This window comes from Cephus cinctus, unplaced genomic scaffold (genome assembly GCF_000341935.2).
Source record: "Cephus cinctus unplaced genomic scaffold, Ccin1 Ccin1_scaffold0857, whole genome shotgun sequence".
NCBI classification, from domain to species: Eukaryota; Metazoa; Arthropoda; class Insecta; order Hymenoptera; family Cephidae; genus Cephus; species Cephus cinctus.
The window spans coordinates 1,142,103-1,166,301 of record NW_014333443.1 but is presented as its reverse complement, the minus strand read 5'-3'; the positions used below and the strand labels follow the sequence as shown (position 1 = coordinate 1,166,301).

Here is a 24,199-nt window from a genome sequence, read left to right as displayed (position 1 = left end):
CCCCCCCTTTCGCTTAATAAACTCATTGAACACTTGGTGGATCTTGCTAAAAAGAGGTGAGACTGGTTACGGGGTAATCAGACGCGTAAACGTCAGCAGAAAATAATTCAACCCCTCTCCCTCCCCACCGACCTCTTAATAATTACATGATAATAATTAATAGAGAAAATTTTTTTTATAAATTCCAAACGACAGAACAGAACTTACTAACGGGCCTGAATTATTTTCTGCCATTACTATGTGCGCATGCGCATACATCATCCGGCCTGACACCCGTTCTTCACCTTCAAACGCGATATTTTCGTTAAATAGCCCTTTAACGCACGCATGCACGTTCGCGACACAACTCGACACGTAAATTCGGCGCCATTACCTTGTTACTACAATAATAATTGCAATTGCAGAACTTTGCACCATTCAATAATAATATGTATCGTTATCACGTGGCGCGTAAACTTCTTGTTCCGTCGCTTATTATTAATCTTTTTCATTTTCTTCATTTCTTCATTAATGTATTTATACGCAGATATAACAAACCCGGGCTTGACGTGGTTTCGCATGAAGTTTCATCACGGAAGAGGAAAAAGGACCATAATAACACATTTAATGGTATAATAGTCAAGTGTCTCTCGTTCTCTCCTCAATCTTTCTCTCGCTTTATAAATTCCTTGTTATCCGTTTGATCGATAAATATGCATCCAATCCAGGGACGGGCACCATTCTAATGAAAATTACAAGTCGAATGGTTCTCCATTCGTAAAAGTATTTAAAACGTATTTTCAAATGCTTTTTCGAGTGGAAAACCATTCAACTTGTAATTTTCATTCGATGGTGCCCATCCCCGATCCCATCTATTTTCCCCTTTTGTGTTCCAGACTTCCTCATTGATCTATCACGACTCGCCTCGTTCACTTTTTCGGCATTTTTCCCCGCAAAATCTCATTCCCTTACTCTCTCATAATATCTATATTATATATATATATATATATATCTCTATATATATTTTTTACTTTTATATATCTATGTAATCTTATTTTACGACACATGCATATAATACGTCGTCCACGTGCGCGCGCGAGTGTATGCGTATGTGTGTGTGCTTATGCAATTTTTTCGCACTTAACTTTTTCGTAACGCGAACGAACATTTATCCTTCCGGGCTCTCGTAAAGAGGTAACGTAATATACCGGGTGCCCCTGTCAACAGTAGCCACCGTAGGTAACATACCAGACCCACGAGGATACCTTTCGCTGCACCACCCCGTATACGTGTCCCTTTTTGCAAATTGGTGTCAAACACGTGAAACCAATTTTTTTTTTTTTTTCGAAAATTATTTCTAAACTTATCGTTCCCCGTTGGTTAGGTTATGTGACGTACTTTGCGTGCATCGTGCTCGCACGCGGACTGCGTTATTAACTGGATAATTCATTTTCTTATGTGTTTTTTTGTTTCTTGGCAGCACAATGTTTTCATTTCATTATTTTTTCATTAATATTTTTCCCCGTGTACACGCAGAATAAGAAAGCTACAGCTGAAGGGACGTGTAATGAGATGAAATAGAAAAAAGATAAAAAGTATCTCGAGGCTCGCGTCACGATTGGTTCTAAATGGGGTAGGGGCTACTAGACAGGGGGTGAGGGCGTGGTCAGGGTTCATCGGATGACGCGTGGATCGACATTAAACGACAGAATGATTGATAAAACGTAGCAGTAATGTAATGATAATATAATAATAATAGTAATTAAGGATACACATATAATAAAATAAAATAGAATAAAGTAGAAGAGAATAATGCGCGGATAATAATATTAATCGATAATTAATCGATAATAATAATAATTAATAGTAACGATAAAAGGCTTAAAATGGCTAAAAAAATCTATTCTCGTATATAAATGTTCATCGCCCGTACAAATTTTTCAGTCGTTTTTTCTTTTTTTTTCATACGTGCCCGCAATAAGGGGCCGCGCGCGTCAACATGTGGTAATCGCCTTTGCGTATGTGTGTGTGGTGTGTGTTTCGAGCGTGTATATATATTTTTTTATCTTCTCCCTTCAAGTCACACTCTTCAACTCGTTTCAACGTAACGCTAACCTTCTTATCTTATACTCCTTTGCATACGACTTTTTTTCCGACGGTTCACTCGCACCCTTCTTTCCGCGGAAAAGAACAATTTTTACGAATCACCATTATCCCTCTATTTTCACTTTTGAGTTTTTTCATTTTTTTTTTTCATTTTTCTTCGTCACTATTCACGTACGCACGCGGTTACGCATATGTTTCCTATTTTTATTCCTATTCGCAGATTTCTCTCATACCCTCTCTTTTGTTATTCTAGCAATCTCTCTCTCTCTCTCTCTCTCTCTCTCTCTCTCTCTCTCTCTCTCTCTCTCTCACACACACTCTCTGTTGCTCTTTCGCATTTTTCACGTCACACTCTCAACCCTCGTATAAAATCTCTATATATAGTCTTCACCGCCAAGTCTCTTAGTCTCGCGTTTACTTTATAATTGGTAATTTGGTAGCCAGGATTCCCAGTAATAAACCGCTCACGGTAGATCAGATGCGAATGCAATGTGCATCGACGCAATGCACTTTGAGCGCATCGAGAACACGTGGATCCGGCAAATCATATAATAGGAATTCGATATCCTTTAGTACGTGGCTGTAAAATCAATGCTCGACACTCTATATGGTGCACGTAGATACACCCGAACAAGATATTCAGGGGCGTACAGAAAATCTCGGGGAACCCTGTGACAATTCGATTTATCGATTAACGTGATAGATCGAGGATTTATCGATTGATTAGTCAATGAACGTATGAATGAACGAATGAATTGATGAATAATAATAAAAGAATACGAATAATAACGCATGCACATATAATGCGTACATATGCACGCGTGTGTATATATAAAAAAAAAGAAGATCGATGAAAAGTCGTGTACAAAATTCTTCATGCTAATGTAGCAACAACGGCCACGCTCGTCCCGTATAGGATTATTTATCGATTAGGAATTACGACCTCCTAGTGAAATTCTACGACGGGCGGCCTCACTTGGGCACGCGATAATAACGTAGAACGAGGTAACCCAGGGTCCTGAAGACGACGAGGAAGGCCAAGAGGACGGCTGTGTTCGCCCACAGCGGTAAGCCAGGACCTCTGGCGCCACCCTGACCCTCCAGGATCGCAGCAACTGGTATCGTCGTGCCGTTTTTGCATTCCGCGAATTTGCTCGGTTGCGAACAACTGCGATAAAAATTGCATTCAATTATTTCTTCGTCTCTGCCAAATACAAACATCCCTTTGCAGGTAAAACGTTGTATATATTTTCATTTCATATCTGTATATGTGCAGACTGATTATTGGCTATCTTTTTCTTTTCTGTTGACCTACCTGATTGGCTCGCCCACACCAAACTCCAGTATCTGCATATTCTGATAGGCGTAGTGCACCATACTGGCGTAACGTGCCCATGCCAACCAGGGTGGCACTGCTGTCGCCAAGTAACCACCCAGTAATTGTGTAGCTAGTGTATAGAGAGCTGACGCTGTTATGCTAACTTGCAGATCCAGACAGCAAGCTCCCACGAAGAAGCCCACACTCTAAAATTACGACAATGTTACATAAATGCAATGCAATAGAAACGTAAACACTATAAATGTATTATTAAATATTTCGAATTCTTAATAAAGGACGTATTACGTGCAAGCTCAATGTACCTGGGCCACAATGGTGTTGAGTAATAAAAATGCTAGGAGGGTAACGAAGACCGCAGGACTATGGAAGCCCAGCATTGGATAACTGATAATATGATAAACGGCTGGTAATGTTATAGTTAATGGCAGTTCTCCCACCATTTTAGCTAAATAATAAGCTGATAGTCTATACGATCCTGACAATCGTTCCTTGTTGATGACCTCACGTTCTGGCGGGACTGGAAGAAAAAAAAGCTCTATATAAGCACCGCACTAATCCAAGTGTGGTTAAGATCTGTTTGACTCTTAGATACTCACAACTGGAGAGGGCACCAAAATGTGCGAAGAGCATCCAGTATGTGGTACTGAAGAACATCCAACCCTGTATGTCGTGCAGCGCGGCTTCCGTCCTGGGAAGTCGTAGCCACAGTAGACCAGCTAGAAGACCCAGTGCAATTGTTTGCAACCAATTTAATCGCGATAGCATTCTGGGTCGTGCCTCTTGGAAATTTCTCTCTGATAATACCTGATAAGGAAACGGCGGAACGTTAAACAATGAAACGTTGAGAAAGAACAGGGTACAACACCAACAACGAGGAAACAAAAGAACAATAAAGAAAGAAAAGAACGTTAATTCATACCAAGTACAGCAGTGCGACTAATATATTTTAACCGTGAGATACAACGTTAATTAAAGTCAGGACTTAAGGTGGTACAAACTTTAAACTGAGACCAAAAGCTCGTGGGCCACTGCCAGGAATAGTCGTCGTCCGTAGAGCTTACGCTGCTGCTTGCGTGGCTTTGCGTGTCAAGCCAAAGCGTGCGTCCCTCGTCTTCCTTGACTGTAACGAGCAAACGGAAAAAATGCAAGAAAAATAAAAGAAAAGAGCGACGAGGATCAACAGCGTCAATATCGATAACCATTGTCGAGTGAATTAGACGTGGCCAAGCAAAGTATATAACGAAAGAGAAAAAAGAATGAAAAAAAAAAATTAAAAAAAACAAATTAAAAACAGAAAATTAACAAACACTCGCAGCGAAGGGAAAGATGCCCGATTTGATCTTTGGCGATCCTTTTCTTTCTCTTACTTTAATAGCGAATAATCTTGCGCCGATATTTTCGATCCTTCCAACGATCATCTTCTTTTTTTTTTTTTCCTTCTCTTTGTTTTCCGTTTATTCACTCGCGACGCTCTCGTCAACCGTCGCGCATTACATATGTAATTTATTACTGACGTGTGGTGAAATTTACCAATGGCGGGGTACACGTGAGTGGCGTTGTTGTGGTTGGGAGTTTCTATCACCACGCACATGTCGAGCTTCCTTCCGTTCGCGATATCCTTGCATTCTTCCTTCCCTAGTACCAAATCAGGAGTCAACACAAGCATACCGACGAAAGAGGTGCGGAGGGGCGAAGAAGAGGAACGTGGATTATTTTGCGACGAAGGTTTCGCAATAACGTGAATAAATGAGGAAGGACGTGTGAGGAAAGAAAAAGTGGAACAAAGAAAAGTAAACGGTTTAGCAATCGGAGGAAAGAGCGGTATACGAAAAGTATAATTTTGAAAAATGCTCAACTTTGCATAGATAAGTAATTTTGGAGTCGACTAAAAATTTGCGCTTACAAAATCCCAAATGATAACGATACAGTCGGAACAAATCGCATTTACTCTACAGTATATGTTTTTAACTCGTTATTCCTTCTTTCTTTCCATTTTCTGGTAACGAAACTCTGACATGCTTGCATACTGTTTAATACCGTTGTGGCCGATGTGATGCTCGTGATAATGTATCAGGTGATCGCAGAGCGGATGCTGACTTGGATTGTACTCAGGTCGGAGTTCAGGGGGGCAGTCGGGACCCTGTCGGGATGCTCTCGCAGCTGCGACAATTCTCTCGCGTACGTCTTCGGGTCCTTTTATTTGCTCCACTGTAAACAAAAGTCACGTACCACGTGAAGAGAAGAATCGCGCAGAAGAAAGATATGCAAATTGGACGTCGACAAAGATACATACGACGTGAAGTTAGGAAAAATGAATATAATCGTGCAACGCAGACACGTAATGTCACTTTATTATACGTACGTATAAAGTCCGCTGGGTTATAGTGGGGCAGTAAGGTAAGTCCAATGGTTGAAAAGAACCTGCCAATATTGGTCGTCGATCCATAATATGCCACCTGTCCTCTGCTCAGTAACAGGAGTTTACTAAAACTGTGAAACATCCTTGAACTGGGCTGATGAACAGTCACGACGATGGTCTTGCCTTCCTGTTCGGCATACTTCTTCAGTCGAGATATAAGTGCCTGTGCTGAGTGGGAATCCAAACCGCTAGTTGGTTCCTGAAAAAGAAAAAAAATATATTTTTTTTTAATAACATAAAAAAATTGAAAATTTTCAAAAATACCTCCAATTACTTACGTCCAGCAGCATCAGCGAGGGATTCGTTAACAGTTCGCAGGCTATGCTGGTTCTTTTCTTCTCACCGCCAGACAGGCCGCGCTTCGTATAATCTCCAATAACTGTTAAAAATCATACGAGTGAAATTAACGATAGAATAAATAAATTAAAAAAAAAAATTAAATTACCCTTCAATGAACCATGGCAAAGCACAGATAACTTAATAACGATATATCTATAAGCAAAAGGTAGGTGAGAAAAAACGTATAGTCGGAAATAACAAAAAATTCTTCTGAACAACGTAATACGCTAATGCGTAATATATAATGAAGAACAGTGCTGAGCTTTGAATTTCTCAGGGTTCCTGGACGCAATAAGGGGATTCAATAAACGAGACATTTCATACGAGTTTCGTACGGAGAAACTGGGCCACGCGTGTGCGTCCGATGGCTGCTTTTACGAATGTGTCTATAGACGAGCACGTATGTATTTTATATCTACATATGGCACCACGTATGGCGGACTGGCGCCGTATCGCACGGAAACACTAAACGTCCATACGATTATCCAGTGTGCTGTCATACGTGTGTCCACACATGCTTTATGTGCGTATATGTATATATATCTTCTTATGTGCACTCTTGTATATACGTATGTCTATATGATTTTGTGTACGTAATGATGGTATCGTGTACGTTAAGGCAGGACTTTCATGTGTGTCGCTTGGGGGCCTCGCTTCATTTACATCGCACACTTACTGGTGTCTTGGCAGGCCGCGAGGTCGAGAACCTCTATTATGTGGTCCACGCACTGCATCTTTTGCGAGTGCGAAAGTGTGTCCGGAAGCCTGAGTCGAGCCTGGTACTGAAACGAGAAAATAATGAAATTCAAAAATTACATTTTTATAAAATATTTGAATTTCGCTTGACATCGACTCGAGAAGTCATTGAGTACAAAAATTTGGTAAAAATTTAATTTTCAAGAAAACACGAGTTACGCGATACCGAAAGCGAATGTAGGAATGCAATTGGGTAAATTTGTATTTCTGAAATTTTGGCAAAACAAGAGCTAACGTTAATTTTTTTTGGAGGTCAGTTTGTATTTTTTTGACTTCGTTCAATTTCTTTAGCTAACAGACTTCATACGAGTCGCCGTGAGAATTCATAAGTAACGACGAAATTTTTTTTCCTTTTTTATCATCGTATTTTTCCCAGCCGGCGACCTTCATGAATTCTGACGGCACGCGTTACAGCGCGTGTGCGTAGTACGAGTTTCGTATCTACGTTAAGAAGACCGTTAAGTTTCTATGAGAGCGTATTTTTTTTTACGACGCAACACGCCAGCTTCGTCGACTTGAACTGCCGGTCTACGTGAGAATTACTTTTCCTTTCACCGCGACGAACCGTCGCGCTTCTTGCGGTTACGCAGGCCAAGCGGACTAGTCGAGGTGGACATATATTTTGTGAAGAATTTGATTCTCGCACAGCGACCAACTATAAAACCGTAATAACGCATGGCAAGTTGATCGATTAACGTTTGACACTAACGAAAATACATGAAAACCAGAAATAAAGAAGTTTAACCCGTTTAACTGGTACAGCCCGATATATCTATCGATAGAAGCGTACGTATATCAATCAGCCGTGGCTCTGGAAGGGTTGAATATATCTCTTCCCCATTTGACGCGTCGTTACGAAAAACGTTATCTTAATATTACAAAAAAAATTTCTCAAAATTTCTCAAGTGACTGCCTGTATAAGAAATAAAAATCCCCAAAAAAAATTCCAATTCCATGGGCACCGTTAAAAAACTAAAATAATGATTCCGTGCATCTACACGATGCTCTCGCACTTGTCGGGAACTCGATCCAAAAATAAGGATCAACACCCCCGCGATACTCTCAAAATTAGATAATCCAACGATTCTCGCAATTCGCAGAGCGCATTACAAAATGTAACACCGCACTCGTGCACAAGACACGCAAACTCGCGCGACACCCACATGACGTGTCTAATAAAGCAGATGCGAATTGAAAATAGAATCGTGCGGTAAGTCAGGCGGGTTGCAGGCTCGGTAAATACGTGAATCAAGTGAAAAAAAAAAAGCAGCTAACATCGAGAACGACATTAACGATTATCCTGTACGACAAAAACTTTCCAGTCCATTACGTCAAACGAGAATAACAAAAGTATCGAGACAAAAATGTTCCTATTCCACCAGAGCATAATACAATTTATCTTCTCAGTCCAGTAGAGATATATGAAAAGTGTCAGACGGTAACGGACGTGCCAGTAGTAAAGACTTGTTCTAGTGCAGCCAAATGCACTGCGATAAAATCCAATTAAAAATATCGCTGGACCGTATAAACGAGCTGTTAATAATTACCTACATATAACGCAGGTGCATCCTCGTTATAAACGTATATATGTATATACATACGTATAAATGTTCATAGAATTTCTGATAACGAAGTAAAATTCCATTTGAATTCTATATGCATGGACTAACTGACTGCCACGCCTCGATCACATAGAGACAAGATCGGATGCATGTCGTTCTGCACGTACAGCATGAACTTTCTTCGGTGAGTTACCTACGCGCCGACATACGTGACGTGACGTTACACCTTCAGCTCGGTTTACCGTGCGACGTCATGTGTGTATATGTATATAGAATAATTGATTGATCGTTACTATTGACTAAAGGGTATTTCAATATATATATATGTATAGTACCTAATATAGGATTATAGGGCTCTCGTATATGAACCTTTGACACATATCCCACGTGCGACCTTATACCTATACGTATTCGTAGCACGGTTTACTCTGTAATTATGTAACGAGGGCTTCCATGCAATGAATCTCGTGTCCCATGAACTTCTCACTTTGACAAACAGCTGATTGATGATATCGTTAAAGTATATGATACATGAGTACGTTTTTAAGTAAATGGTCTGATAGTACAAAGTCATAAGTACACGTGTTAATATCGTAATCGGTATGGTATAGGATCTCGATTATTCAAGTTATCGTGAATCGACCTTAGTTCGAATTATTGAAAAAGTGAGATAATAGGGATTTAATTTCATTTAGAAATTAATGTCACGTTCTAGGTGTAATTGGAGATGAATAAATGGGAACTAGAGGCAACGTGTTCCCCCGAATGAATGTCACACGTGTGAATGCCCGTCTTGAAAAGTAGTTGATTATACAGATCACCATTCGCCGTAGTTTATGATAACACGAGTTTGAGGAAGTCTGACGCGAACTCGAAGAATCGCGAACTGAGATAAAATAGCCTCAAACAGTCGAAACAGTAGACTGTTATGGTGAGTGTCGATAACTTATGAAATTATCATGGGGAAAAAGGTCGATGTGAGATTTTCTTATTAAAATTAATTAATCGAGATAAAACAGCCTGAAACAATCGGAATATTAGATTGTTATGGTGAGTGTCGATAATTAAGAAAATTATCATGGGAAAAAGATCGATCTGAGAATTTCTTATTAAAATTAATTAATCGACAGCAATCACGTGGGACCACGCGTTGTTTAGAGCAATGATTAACCAAATACTGTAGAATTTGGACAACAAATTTCCAGCAACAATGAGATAAATGACAATAGTAAATTTTGACAAAATTTTTTGTCATTGCTAATAAAATATTCTTGCTGTAAGTATCAATGTCATTTTTTGTTGTTTTCATATTGAAAATCAATTGCACCAAAAATGAATACAAGTGTAATACGGATCTTGGAGATTAGAGGTATTGAAGTTTTTTGATTTTTTGTTTTATATTTTGAAAAAAAAAGAAATATCCGAAAAGGTGAGTTTACTTAGTCGATCCGAGATTGGATTCGAATTGGTTTGTAACGATGTGTCGCGGCGTTATAGCGTCGTGTCGTTGTAGACGGCGCCGAATGTTTTTGAAACACGTAAGACACACTCGGTTCAGTGACCGAGTTATGACGTCACGGATCTCCCACTATGCCCACCAGCCCTCTGCTCCTCGATCCTCTCTACTATCTGCTACCCCGGTGGTAACGCTCGCGCTCTTCGAGACAAGACGCGAAGTTTCGCGCGAGCGACGCGACGCCGTGTTCTGTCGTTCGCTTCTGTATTAGCCTGTAGTCAAGCGGGAGCTACACATATGCACGTACCAGCTTGCTGAATACCGTGTAGGCCGTGGAATCGCTTACAGAATTTTATCGGTAGTCGCCATCTTTCAGCTGATCGGGTCTCTGGCTTTTGTGATTGGCCATGTTAAATTTCTATTCTGTATACATAGGTATAATGGAGTAACCGTAAAAGAGTTTTTGTCCTCTGTCGACAAATTTATTGCCATATGTCGTCATATGTGCTTTGAAGTAAGGAAGAAAGAAAAGAAAAAATACTAAAATTCGCCCACTGAGAACTCGTGTGAAAACCAATGAGAAGAAAAAGGAAGGCATCGAAGATGCTTTGTATTATATTGAAGATTAATTCCTCTAGATGGAAAGTCTTGGATTATTGGATTTCTCTTGAGATCGAAGTCCACTTTCGGTTCTAAATCAAAGTGGAACGCGGAAAAGGGGTCGTACGATTTTTCATGGAGTTACACGCCGAGAAAGATACGAAGAGAAAGACTTTAGATTTCTCCATGCTGGAGCATGATGCGCAATCTATACGCACTAGGTATCCACTGGTTCTCAAAGAGACTCAATGCTTGCCATTGGTACCGACTGCTTGTGATTTCTTTAAAAATCCAATTCGGCAGTATGTTACCGATGTTGTTGTTCACGTATTAAAAGAAAAAAAGAAGGATTGTCTACATACCTCCAAGGTTTGCCGTAACGTGAGATCGGGAAAGAAGACATCTTGCTGTTGCACGTAGCAAATTCTTCGTCGCCATCTTTTCGTCAGTCTTTCACGATTCAACCAAATTTCACCGCCGTCGAGACCAACTCGTCCCGATAAACAGTTGAGCAAGGTTGTTTTGCCGCACCCTGTGTAAGAGTAAGAAGAATTGTAATTTTTTTAAAAAATCTACAGATTTTTTTGGTCCAAGTAACATGGAAAGAGCATGCTCTCGATTGTTGACCTAGTACTCGCTTCCAGGATATTCCCAATGACTTTATCCTTATCAACAAACGAGACCACCTTGTTTATCGTATCCAGCTGATATTTTGACTCGCCAAAAAAAGTTTTGAAATAACATGGGAGATATTGAAGTATGATTTGTCAGCGTCTACTGGAAGCTGAAAAGTGGGTCAAGAAAGTATCTACAGCTCCCCAAGCAATTTGTCTTAGTAATAATTTTCTACTGTAATATGGACTAGAGCTGCAAAAAATTCCCTAGGACTTATATAGTAAGCCATTAATCTCAATAGCTCGACTCACTTTATCTCAATTTTTTTTTTCCGAAACAAAAAAGAAATAAATATAAAAAAAAATCAATTACCCGAAGGGCCCATTACAGCCAACAGTTCGCCAGGTTTCACGACGCCGGAAACGTCACGAAGAAGCGCCCTCTTCTCCTTGACCACTTGCAATCCCCGGAAGACCAGCTGCACAGGGCGAGACTCCAGCGGACACACCAACTGCAGCGCCGAGCTTTCCACTCTGTAAAAAGACAAAAATATCCACCCATAAAGACACGCACTGGTACGAAAAGCACGAATGTACTGTCACTGTAATTTTTTTAAATTTCGCGCCAAATTTTATTCGCGTACGAAAACAAGTAAGCGTCTATATTATTATCTAATCGGTTCACTCGGTTTAATAATAGTACGCGCTTTCCGACCACGAGATCGTTAACTGTACGAAAAGAAAATTCTGAAAATCATCAAGAATTTTAAAAAAAACGTACAAAAAATCTCCATAAAAATGCAACCTTTACAAAAAAAAAAGAAAAAAAAAAGAAAAAAATAAATAACTAAAACAGAGGCGTCTCGAACGTAATGTTAGATAACGTTTACCTGTAGCTGATCAACATGACAAATAACCGATCGCGAAGCGGCGCGACGCCTTGTGTAGCGCAAATGCACGATAAAAGTGAACGAACGAATGTGTCGCATTGGGACTTCTCTCGTAGAAGAATACGATCCACGAGTGAAGAATAAAAAAAAGGAGACGAATAAATAAAAACAGTTAAAGAATCAAATGTCACTTGCACGCATGAGATAATAAATTCACAACATTGCGGTATCGCGTCATCTCGAGGTTCATTGAACTTTTGCGAAGAAGGAGCCGAGAAAAAGAGACGCATAGGCATTAGCAATGACCACGAGCATCTATTCGTATAATTTCCTCCAATGTTTCGGCAGCTACGCACATCGCCTTACCAGCCATTATACTTGCATGGTAACATTGACTCTGCGAAACAGACTGCGTTGTGCCAGAGAATTGATAATCAAACCCGAAAGCAGCACCCGGACTTGAATTATATAAAATTCAAAAAAGTCCACCTAATGGCCCACGAGCAAAAGTACAGTGCGCCAAAGTGGCAGTATGCAAACCTCTCGTACTGAAATGCCCCAAAAAAAAAAAAAAAAGTAATCAACACCAGGATTCTCGTTACGTACGAATATACGTGTAAACGTAATACACGAAGCCCCAGCGAAACGAAGAAGAACCTTGAAAGAAGCAGCCTAGTTGATCGCGATGTCATATTCATTGGTACTAGGAGACGAGGCGCCCGATAAAGTCGCAAATTCGCGAGGTTAAGTTCGCGAAAATGACACCGCGGCTCTCTAATTAACCCGAAAAGTTCGTTGAACTGTTCTAGGTGAACGAACGAGAGAATAAAGGAGCAGGCGTTCCGGGGGAAGGGGGGCTGACAAGGGGGGGTCTGGGGGAGGTGGGACCAGAGAGGGCGAACGAATTCAATCGCAGACGGGGCGCGACAAAGGCGAATTTTTGCAACGTGAACTTTCGTTGGTGACTTCGGTTAACGAAACTAATTTAGACTCTAATTGACAAACGAACTGAGGTGCGTGTGTACGCGTGTACGAAGTAATTCGAAAGCAGTGAATTCAATGAAAATGAACACGAGGACCCACCCGGTGGTCCATAATAACAAAGAACGAAACAAATCAATCGGGAAGCGAATGTTTGATCGTTCCTTATCAACGTTTATTACTATTTGCTAGGGCCACTGAACCGTTCGATCGTACGTGAATATGCGCACGTGTGTCGCGTATGCGTATTTAACGATGGTACGTACGACTGCGCGAAGGAAATTAAGAAAAATTTTAGGCAAGAGCGAACGTCGAATCACAATAGCGTAAGGTTCGGTAGATGTAACCGTCACTTTAGACAATTGGTATAAATTCGTCTAATTTAACCGGATACTGAAAATTTACCGTTGTCTCTTATCGTAAACGGATCGTGACTATATATACCACGTTCAAAAATGTAATATCAATTACACCGTATAACGATACACGCGCTCGGTATACGCTCGAAGCATACCGAATCCAAGTTCCATTTGTATAGTAGGTTTGCATTAACGTATGGGAATGGCAATGCTGGTAAATTCGTCTATACCTGGCCGAGTGCATCGAATGACAAGCGAGTCAAATATATTAAAGGTGCACGTTGCACATGCAACGAGTCTCATCGGCGAGGTCGCGGTAACCTCGTTTCGTCCAGCTGTGACTATGGCGTCCTATCTACGAGTTCCTCTGCATGCGTGTTGCAATAAACTATAGCAGCTCGGCTAACTCAACCAGTGCACCGTGGTGCAATGTTAACGCGCAGGATGCACTTCTCGGGGAGAGAGAGTATGCCGGTGCGTGTACGTAATACAGATACGCGACGCGTCGAAGAGATATACGTGCGTGTAGGTAAGCTGCGAGTAAATGTAATAACTGTATCTCTCTGGTCCAGGGGGTCACTGTTCCACGATGGCTGACTTCGCGTCCTCTATGGACTTTACGCATGGGTGCGTACACCCTGAACTGAGCTTAATATTTCTTAGGTGCGATGCTCAACTTTTCGCGTCTCTTGTATACATATTTAAGGTCCATCGCGTCGCAGGTGATCTTGGGCTCTATGGTCAACCGGAAGAAGATCACTGAGTACGAAGCATCGAGTGAGTTTTTGGTTCTGTTAAGCTGCGTGTAAAGAAAAAAAAAAAAACAAAAAAAAAAAAAGAAGGGAATTTCCAAGCGAGCGAAGAGCCTAATCGATAATAATAACGAGAAACGTAACGTACCAGGAGGACTCGAAACGAGTAGATGGGGTAGAAGCTGAGAATTCAAGACGAACAAGAGGAACGAGAGTGAACGAGCGGGTAATCCTCGTGAAGTTGTGAGTGAAGGATAGTGAAGGGTAAGAGAGAGCGAGAGAGAGAGGAACAGTAGTGGATAAGGGAGTAAAGAAGAAACGGGCGTAAAAGGAGAGAAGAGAGAGACTGCCAAGAATATCACGAGGGGAATGACCCGAACGTGAGCTATACGTATATACCTAATATGAGCAAGTCTACCTAACCTAACTTTGACGGTTTGCCACGTTAAAAAAGAAAAAAGAAAAAGTTTTAGCTCGCGATGAATTTTCTGCTTGTTTATTTTTTCGCCTTCCACCCCTACGCGAACTACGTGAAAAAGTGAACGGAGTAACAGTGCCGTCTGCGTAACGTCAAAATGTATTGTTTAGCCGTTATCCATTGGAATCATACAGTTTTTGCGCAATCAATCAACTTTTGTTAAATACGCGTCTCTTGTTTTTTCTTTGTCTTTTTTTTTGTTTTAATACGTCCGTGGCTCCCATGTTGAAATTCTCTTTGAAATTGACGATCGTACCGTCTGATCGATATTACGCGAGATTAAAAGAGGTTCTTTCATTCGTCAGGAAGAAGAAGCTTCGTTTTGAGCGCAGAGGACATTGACCCCGCGGTCTTCTACGTACATGCAACATATCGCTGTTTTACTTCCTCGTGTCTCGAGAAGTAATCGATACGATATCACGAAGCGGGTCACTTAAAAAGTGAGACGATAAACGAGCAGCGCCATGAGGTACAACGCCATCGATGCTTTCGACACTTGCGGCACCAGTTTCTATAGTGCTAGAATTATTATGTTACTATCGTACACTATACACGTATATTTAATATGTACCACATACGAAAAAATAAGAGAAGAAAGTAAATAAATCGTTCGATCGTTAATAATCATACAGATACATTAATCGTTAACGAGCGTACGTTACATTGATAAATTCAATCGATTAATACAATATTATACAAGTGTTAATTGCTGTTTATATCAAATCACTATTTTATGCCTATAATAATATTACTATGGCACTAACTAATGGTTTGTATATACTCTACGTACGTTGTACGTAGATTTTAATGCAATCGTAATGTATGTAATTCAACGAACGAGTCTAGTTTAGTAATTGAGACTCAGAAGAAATTATGAGTTCACTAGAAAATTCCCTAGGGAATGGAGTCCATTCAGCAAATGGATGAGGTACATACAGTCTAGGGTGAAAAACGTTCCGTGGCTCAAAAGATCCGGGGTATTGATTGTGAAACGGTATTGGGCACTAGGCCAGTGGACTACGCGTGACTAGCAGAATCAGCGGTCAGCGAACGTAGCATCAGCCAGCGTCCACGATCCTGCTCCTCGAAGTATGCGAGTATAATAAAAGAAAAAAAATTTTTTTAAAATTAAAGAAGAGCCAATTAGAAAAAAGACAAGAAAAAATGAGTGCTTCGGGTTAATTACAAATTGATGAAATAAAAAAAAAATCGTATCATGACTTTTCTCCGATTGCGTTATTAAAATTATTTTCACATTGCACCGTACACTTGTATTATTATTATCGCAGAAGTTTGCAACCGACACGACTTATACTCGTATGCTATTATTTCGTAAAATTAATTCAGAGAAAATAATTTTCTACATTTTATTTTACACGTATAAACGTCTATCATCGCTTTCCTACGCGTGACAGTGTTATAAGGGTCCTTACCCTACTTCTCGGCTCATACATACACGTAGAGATTCGAGCACGTGTCAGTTAGCAGAGAAAAAAGAAAAAGAAATGGATAAGCCAAATTCCAGTTAGAATTTGCCAGGGGCTAGGATACGTGTGACGTCACAAACTCGCCCGCTCTCACAATACCCCTCAGCCCGCTTTTTCATCCTCGATTTCGTCCTTGGCCAAGCGTCGGACACCGTTATACGAGAGAACGGTACGAGAGGACTGAATCTCGACATACAATATATATATACACAAATGGACAATATACATACAGTAGTAGCATATTCATATAAGAAATGCACGAGTATCGTATCCCTCGTAATATATCATACCTCCCAGATAGAGAATCTATTGTACGAGATGTCTGATTTGATTTTTTTCAAAGCGCCATAAAAAGCTGAGAAAAGATTAAAAGATATCAGCGCGACACGTCGCGTATAGCACGTGAGCCTGAAGACGATAATAACCTATATACATGTGAACATACGGATGTAGGAGGGAAGCGTGTTGAAACGAGAAGAAAAAAAAAAAGGAAAAAAAAAATGAAGAATAATAAAATTGGAAAAATGGTCACGCCCAGATGGCGCTACGAGTTAACAGGGCTCGAACAATCGCGACGTTTTCAGGACGAAAAACCGAACCCGGAACAGATGACGGGAGAGGTCGACAGCGAGGGTATACGAAGCCCGGCACCGTCGTAAGGCTGTACGGTGACGCGGAAGTGAACGGCGTTCTCTTCTGGATTTTTCGGCCCAGAAAAGCCGCGTGGGCGTCAGCCTCTAGGATAACCTCCTTCGACACTTCCACCTAGGTGAACGCAGCCGCCGTCAGGTAGCCAGATAGATAGGTAAGTGCGTTGGCTTACCGGACTCCTGGTTCTGATATTGTATATCGGCTACGAGGAGAAACCGTGGGTAGCAAGTACCGCACGTACCCACGTATGCACGACTGTCCCTTTTATAACCTCAAAAAAATGCGTACGATAGTCACGATTTATTAACGGAGCTCGGGATACCTCTTTCTATTTAACGGTTCTGCCACCCTGGACCTCAATGATATACATGGCCTTTGATACAGTTCGATAACGATAATTCAATACACCGTAGAATCATTGTAGATAAGTTACCGGTTGTCTTTCATGTTCCTTTATATACACTCTTCGGGTGTTCCCTTTACTTGTCCCCATACGAATGTCGCTGATACTCAAAGACACTCTAGGATCATTGTAGTATGGAAAAGAGGCATGTATCGTAGGCATGTATACACATATCGTAGACACGAAATGCACGATTAAAAGTGCAAACGACGGAGACCTATCATACGTGTATACATAACTATGCATATAGAGACGCGGAGAGATCCGCATATGCGTTCTGAGAATACGAGAAAGTCCTGCAATTTCATATTAAACGCTTGAAGACCTTTCAACGTAATTAATGCTCAGCCTGAAACTGTCACCCGAAATATTTCATCAGACGAAACTTTTGTAACGCGACGCGCGGCTAGGTCGTCTCTAGGGAATGCAACGTTGTGCATTTTTTTTCCTTAAAATAAATTTTTTCAAAACATAGCTAATCCCATTGAAATATTCCGGGGGTTGTAAAATATGTGCTGCGTAATGTATATATATATATTCAGTGTAGTGCTTTAAGTATTTCGGCGCACCCTATTTTTGGCTCATAGGGCTCGTTCGCAAGAGGCGATAGTCTGCAGGGCATTTCAGCGAGATTACTAGTGCATTGACCGCGTCGACGACGTATCCCCCACCACGTGGATCTTGTATGCACCACGACCACCACCTCCATCGGCGTCGTCGCTACCACCACTACTGATGCAGTGGTTCTACATTTCCCCTACCGAGTCGAATTCTATCCCCCCCCCCCGGTCCCCACCATATCACGATTACCATCACACAGCATTGGCTGTCGGCTTGCAGTTATCTCCCCCGGTGCATGCAGTCTAGTGCACTTTCCCCTACTACTGTCAATGCAACGAGTTCCTCTACCCTGCCGCCATGCACTCTCTACGACTATTGCCGCCAAGTGCACTAGCCACGTTTATAGACAAACACGCGACAAACAGCGCGAGTGCACGATGTACTTCGTATTGGACGGTAGTTTCAGGCTCCCTGCTATGAGGTAGATTGTGCATCTTGAATTGACGTCATTGAAGCAGGCATGCCAGTGTAGGCATATACTTATGTTTACTGTTATAAAGTTTAATTTTCATCACGATGACGTATCGTTAAGTATTATATTGTGACCGGAAGTAGAATTTTAAATGAATAAAATTCCAATGAATTCACTTGAATCTATTTTTTGCTTAATTATAAGAAACGTCAAAAGGTTTCATCTGACATTATATAATCTTTGTATTTTTGCGATGTATATTTTTCTCGTCAGTACATTGCAAGCCACGTAAAACAAATGCATCTTTCGAAGATCCGGATACTCGCGTAAGAGAATCGAGACAATGTCCCAGGGTCTCTTGCCACTTTTCGCCGGTATGCCAATTTTGCAATTTTTACGTTCTGCTTGGGCGTGTTTAGAAAAGTCGCTGGCAGGGGAATAGCCAGATCTTACGATGGTCGTGAGTTAGATCCTTAAGGTGGGTATATAAACCGTTTTATGGTTACGTCTGCAATGGTCGAGCAACCTCAGCCCTTGGCTCGTGAGTCTAGGTCCCTTTGGATGAGGAGGATCCTGATGATGTATATATATATATATATTATCCTTTTACTTTAGTTCTATATAGACTATCTTGCGCTCCCTCGCGTATTCTTGATCTCTATTGCACCGGAGGTGCAGCAGCATGCATGCAGGCGCCGAGCTTATAGCGCGCGCGACATTGAAAACAAGAGGCGACGATCCCGAGGGAGACGGAAATAGACAGGAGTAAAAAGAAACGGAGAAAGAAAAGGGAAGAAGCAAAGAAAGAGTGGGATGAACTCACGGCTGCCGTAAATCAGGAAATGCACTTTACGGCCGTGGGACGCCCTTCCGATTTGTATCGTTCTTACCTTTACGAGGGAGCTGACCTAACCCCGCCATTGAAAAATCCCCACCGACGCACACGGACGCCCTTGCGCGCGCGTGATTCACTCCCGCAAGTAAAAACGCATGCAACGCACTTCTCGACGCCACTGTGCACCGTGGACTTGAAACACGAAATTAAATAAATTATTAATTATCGGCCCTGTGCTTTATGCCGCTTTTTATAAAATATATAAACATTCAAAAAGGCTCATGCACAATTTCTCGAGTGGATGCACTTTAGTGCAAGGGACGGACTTTTTGCCGGTGACAGTAATCAAAATTTCGCCCTTAACACGTGCGAGAGTCCACGCGTTGAGCAGTGCATTGGCGCAGTAATTTCATTCCGCCCGGTACATCGACAGGTGTTAAAAGTTGCATGCGATCTCTTGAACAAAATGCATTTTATAGCTACTGTTGTCTTTACACGATACTGTAATCTTACAACATTGTATACAGGTATTTTCAGTCTGAAGCCTCGTGAAAAATCTTGTTAGGAGATTTATCAGCTGGCGTTAAACGGACGCGTTTACGAGTTCGCCTTTCCTCTCTCTCTCTCTCTCTCTCTCTCTCTCTCTCTCTCTCTCTCTCTCTCTCTCTCTCTCTTCCGTCCCATTCTCGTTCGTTCTCGTTGGCTCTTTCTGTTCCGTAACTTTCCTAGACTCCTGTAGAACGTCGTAAATTATTGGCGAGAGACGGCCTCGCGGTGAGTTCCGGTATGACGCCGTATAATGCAAGGATATCTCCTACGGTTTGAGGTTGTTGCACCCTGCATTGTGCATGCGTGAACCGACAGGGGTGCATAGGCCGGTGCAGTATCCCTACCATCCCTACTGGGCGTTGGACTGGCGAGAGGATAGGAGAAGAGTCTACGTGCATATGCGTACATATGTGGAAAAGAAAGAGAGAATGGATTACGAACCGCAGGTGCAGACAGTATCGATGCATTTCCTTGCAGCTCGATTCCAGCGTACATAAACGATACGTAGAAGACTTAGTTGCGTCGCTGCTGCTCGCCATAACTTTTACCTACGTGAACGTAACTGGACTTTTTCTTTTTTTTTTTTCTTTTTTTTTTTTTTTTTTTTTTTTTTTTTTTTTTTTTTTTACCATCGACTAAACAAACTCCACTAGCCCCGGAAAGCGCATAAAATTATGCACTCCGTGCGGAAATCCGTTGCGGGCTCATTGCAAAAGTGCATTCTCCTGCGTCCGTTGTCTTCTCAATTTCGTGGGTGGTACCTGTCGAAAAAAAAATTCAATGCACAGGATACGCGGTAGCACCGAACGCTCCAGAACGGGATGCAGCAGAAAATCGAGCGTACCGAATGTGCATCGAGCGTAGCTGCGGCTGACAAAGCCCGGGAAATGACATTCCCCTTGCAACGAGAGAATAGCGCCGAGTGCCAATGCATCCCGGTATGCAATTTCGATTATGCCAGGAAGAAAGTGCGCCTGTGTGTACGAAGGTACGTAAGAGCGAAAGGTAAAGGCAGAGAGGAAGTTCTGTATATATATACATACATATATAGATATATATATATATATATATTCCACATACGTATGCAGAAATATACGATTTGGTAACGATGACCTCACGTGACCCTAGCGTACCGGCGTAGACGCGAGGTTACACGCGTTGCATATTGGCAATTAAATACGACTGCATCGATGCACTTTAGCCAGACACATGCAGCGCCGCTCAGTGATTGGCTGCAGCCTAGCGCGTAACCTTACCTAAGTGACAGTGCACATAGGTGCGTATATGTATACACTGCAGTGCAGTTATACCTACGCCTTAGATTTCTCGCCTTTCTCTAAACAATTTTTCTCGCAGATTCACGCGCTCACGTGGACGTGACAGGAGACGTGATGCTGCAGGCCGACATTCCTTTTACTCCTCCTACAACGAGCTTTCCCATATCGGGGAATCCCCTTTTCACTGCAGTACTTAACAGTACAGACGCCAAACTCAAAATCCGATCTTGGGTATTCCTGCACCGATAATGCAGAAAACTGCATGCACGGCATATCAATATATACTAACGCTTTATATAACATTAACTCATTGAAATCCAAACGGTATACAGTATGTGCATGCATAGTATAACGCGTAGGCTGAAATTTTTTTGTCACAGCCAATTACATCCCGGCACCGCAGCCTCCGTTTCCAGAGAATCTAATTGCGATCAGACCCAGTGCATCCCGCTTGGAATACGGAATACCGGAGTATAAGGGACACGACGCGGAGGATAGAAGTGCTGCACGAGGAAGAGTTGGAGGAGGGCAGGCAGGCCGATGGCAACGACCTCTCACTGGGTCATGGCCTTGACCTCCTTACGAGGAAACCTCTTGATAGAACACACGAACGCCACTTACTGCCGGCTGTGCTACGCAGCATAGTCCGAGAGGTCATTAAACCCGAGGCACACCCACCAAAAACTATGAAGTATCTTCGTCTAGTAACTTCTTGACCTTTTCGTGTGTGTATATATATATATATCTGCGTTTGTGTATGTGTACTGTATATATATATATAAACGCATATGACGCATTGACCTCTCATGACTATTTGACCTCATTATAGACACTAATTGACGAAAATGAAATGATGGCTCACTTTATTTATTTTTTTTTCTTAAATCTCAAACTAGCCACATTGATTCTAAGCCTCTGGATTCTTACTGTCTGCACTTATACGGACTGTACCTACTGTCTGCTATCTTCAATCTATGGCACGCGCTGTGGATATGTGTATACCATATAATTATGGACGTCCTATCCGTATTGACATTTTGTTGCAATAAGGTTAGAGTGGTCCATAACCCCTCTACGGGTTCTAGGACACTCACGTCAGTGTGGGCAATTCTGTTAAAATAAAAAAAAAAAATAATAAAACACGGAAATTAACACGGGCGCGCCAAGGAGTGGCTTCATGCTTATGGATATTAGAACCGGAGAGATCGGCGATTCGGTTAGATAAGCAAGCAGCCTGAGCATAACGATGGTGGATAGTGTGCATAGAGGTGCATAACGTAGACATACATACACATAACAAAGTGAACCGACAAAGTATAATTCAGGGAACCTTAGACGGTCACGTATCCGATAGAAATTACTTAGTTCACGTGAGATGCGACAGCATTGAACTAGGATAATGATCGGTTTCTCTTTGATCGTCAATCAATAAATAAAAAAAATATAAATGTAAATGACAATTCGAAAAAAAAAAGAGAACAAACACGATCAACGTTACCTGTACGATGCTTCGTACTTACACGTCGAACGAAATAGAGGTATTGGGCACACGGATAAAAATGACACTTTTGTACGAAATTCTTCTCTTGTGTTTGCCGATTAAACACTTTCGCGCTTGCCTTTTCCTTTATTTTCGTCACCAAAATTTTTAATTGAATTTTATTTTTGTCACGCGTATGTATTTTCGTTCGCTCCTACTGAGCGTGGGTGACTTATCCGGCGCTATGGGACTCTATTCAGAGAATCCAAGAAAATACTTTCTGTTATGGTAATTTTGTTGTAGTGGACTCGTGGCGTCCTGGTCGACTGGCATATTTGCATAACTAATTTTTTCCGTGAGTTTCAGGAGTGCGTAAAATAATTCATAACGCACGCGTATAATCGCACGCGGATGTATCGTATATTCGTATGCGCTGCAGGATGCATTATTGAATTGTGTAAATGAATAAGATAAAGGAGAAGAGATATGAATATGAATTTTTATCAGTCTTATTTTATACTTGACGAAAATATTAACCTTGATATTTAGTCAATACATACGTAACGAAGGTACTGATATTTCTTGTAGATGTCAATGCATTGCTTATCTCTCTCTGGACACCTTGCTGGAACGTGCACTGCTCCACCTTTCTTCTCATTGCGAATGTCAGAAAATCGATGCCGTCTAGCCAGGCGCCTCTTAATTATGCCTCGAACATTGTGGCGACTCGACGAGTCGAAGCGAGATAGCAATTAAGCCATTAGTTAAACGTCGAAGGTCAATAATCTAACTGAGCGATAAGATATTACGCGCTATTTGATCATGTTATAAAATCGCCATAGCGACCCATAAACGTAATTCGGTGAGCAATCACGAAATTCACGAGGCATCGCATACAAGCGCCAGGCGTAACAATGCTTGTCGAGATAACAGAGCCTGTGGAAAAATTTCGACATTCCCTTGAAGCAAGAACTGAAGAATTGAGAACAAAAAAATTAATACGAATTATGGTAATTTTTAAATATTATTTACCTAAAGTCTGCAAAATTTTATTAACAGCCCTTATCTAACGTAATACCTCAACGCAGTAGATTTTGACCAGACAATCGAGTTACGTCAGACAATGGTACAGTAACAGGGACACTGCGAACCCGACGCGGCAGTACGTAAACCGTGGTAGCGAAGTAAAAAATCCCCAGGGGTGGTAACCCTTAACTAAGAGTAATCTTGAGTGCGCAAAAGAGAGAGAGAGAGAGAGAGAGAGAGAGAGAGAGAGAGAGAGAGAGAGAGAGAGAACGGTTGCGTAATTTTGTAGCAGCCCAGCTGCAGATGCTGGCGGGGTTGCAAAAGCGGTTGCTGGTTGTGTATTCCTTCAGTCTGGCCAGGAGAGGTTGTATAAGAACTATATATAGGTAGGTAAGATATATAGATATATAGATTGTGCGGTAGTAGATATACCATATGCGCTAGGGTATATAGGAGTAACAGAGGGTAGGTAGAGTTAGTTGGAGCCGGGTATCGACCCAGGGGTCACCGACCTTTCTACCAGCTTCATCCCCAGCTCCACGCCCTCTAGCCAACCCTCTAGTACCTCCCACTAACTTTACCTGACGCTCCCTCCTCTCTCTGTAATATATATATATAGTATATACATATATACCACTCACTCCATACACTTTCCGGCCCTCCGAACCAGTCGAGTACCTATATATATGCATATATGTACCATATGTATCTACCGTAGGTACATCCTCTTGTACCTCTATAGATCCTCTCAGGATCTAGCCGCGCCGTGTACATACGCGGCAGGATGGAAAATCCATACTAGCCAACATATCCTTGATGAGGCGGGGG

General features: G+C 41.6%; 1 protein-coding gene across 3 annotated transcripts in view; it reads right to left on the bottom strand.

Annotated features, from left to right (window-relative positions):
• Positions 1-499: 499 nt before the first annotated feature.
• Positions 500-24,199, bottom strand: part of LOC107270973 (ABC transporter G family member 27) — a 52,435-nt gene continuing 28,735 nt past the window's right edge. For 2 of the 3 annotated variants that reach the window (XM_015746482.2, XM_025088189.1), the window contains exons 2-13: positions 11,544-11,704; positions 10,919-11,088; positions 6,859-6,964; positions 6,122-6,222; positions 5,787-6,042; positions 5,462-5,632; positions 4,955-5,059; positions 4,423-4,544; positions 4,021-4,228; positions 3,727-3,941; positions 3,401-3,609; positions 500-3,253 (exon numbers count right to left, since the gene is read on the bottom strand). In XM_015746482.2, coding sequence (XP_015601968.1) covers positions 3,058-3,253; positions 3,401-3,609; positions 3,727-3,941; positions 4,021-4,228; positions 4,423-4,544; positions 4,955-5,059; positions 5,462-5,632; positions 5,787-6,042; positions 6,122-6,222; positions 6,859-6,964; positions 10,919-11,088; positions 11,544-11,704 — 2,020 coding nt within the window. In that variant the 3' untranslated portion in view covers positions 500-3,057. The remainder of the gene's footprint in view (positions 3,254-3,400; positions 3,610-3,726; positions 3,942-4,020; positions 4,229-4,422; positions 4,545-4,954; positions 5,060-5,461; positions 5,633-5,786; positions 6,043-6,121; positions 6,223-6,858; positions 6,965-10,918; positions 11,089-11,543; positions 11,705-24,199) is intronic. The other variant, XM_015746483.2, reaches the window with a different exon arrangement.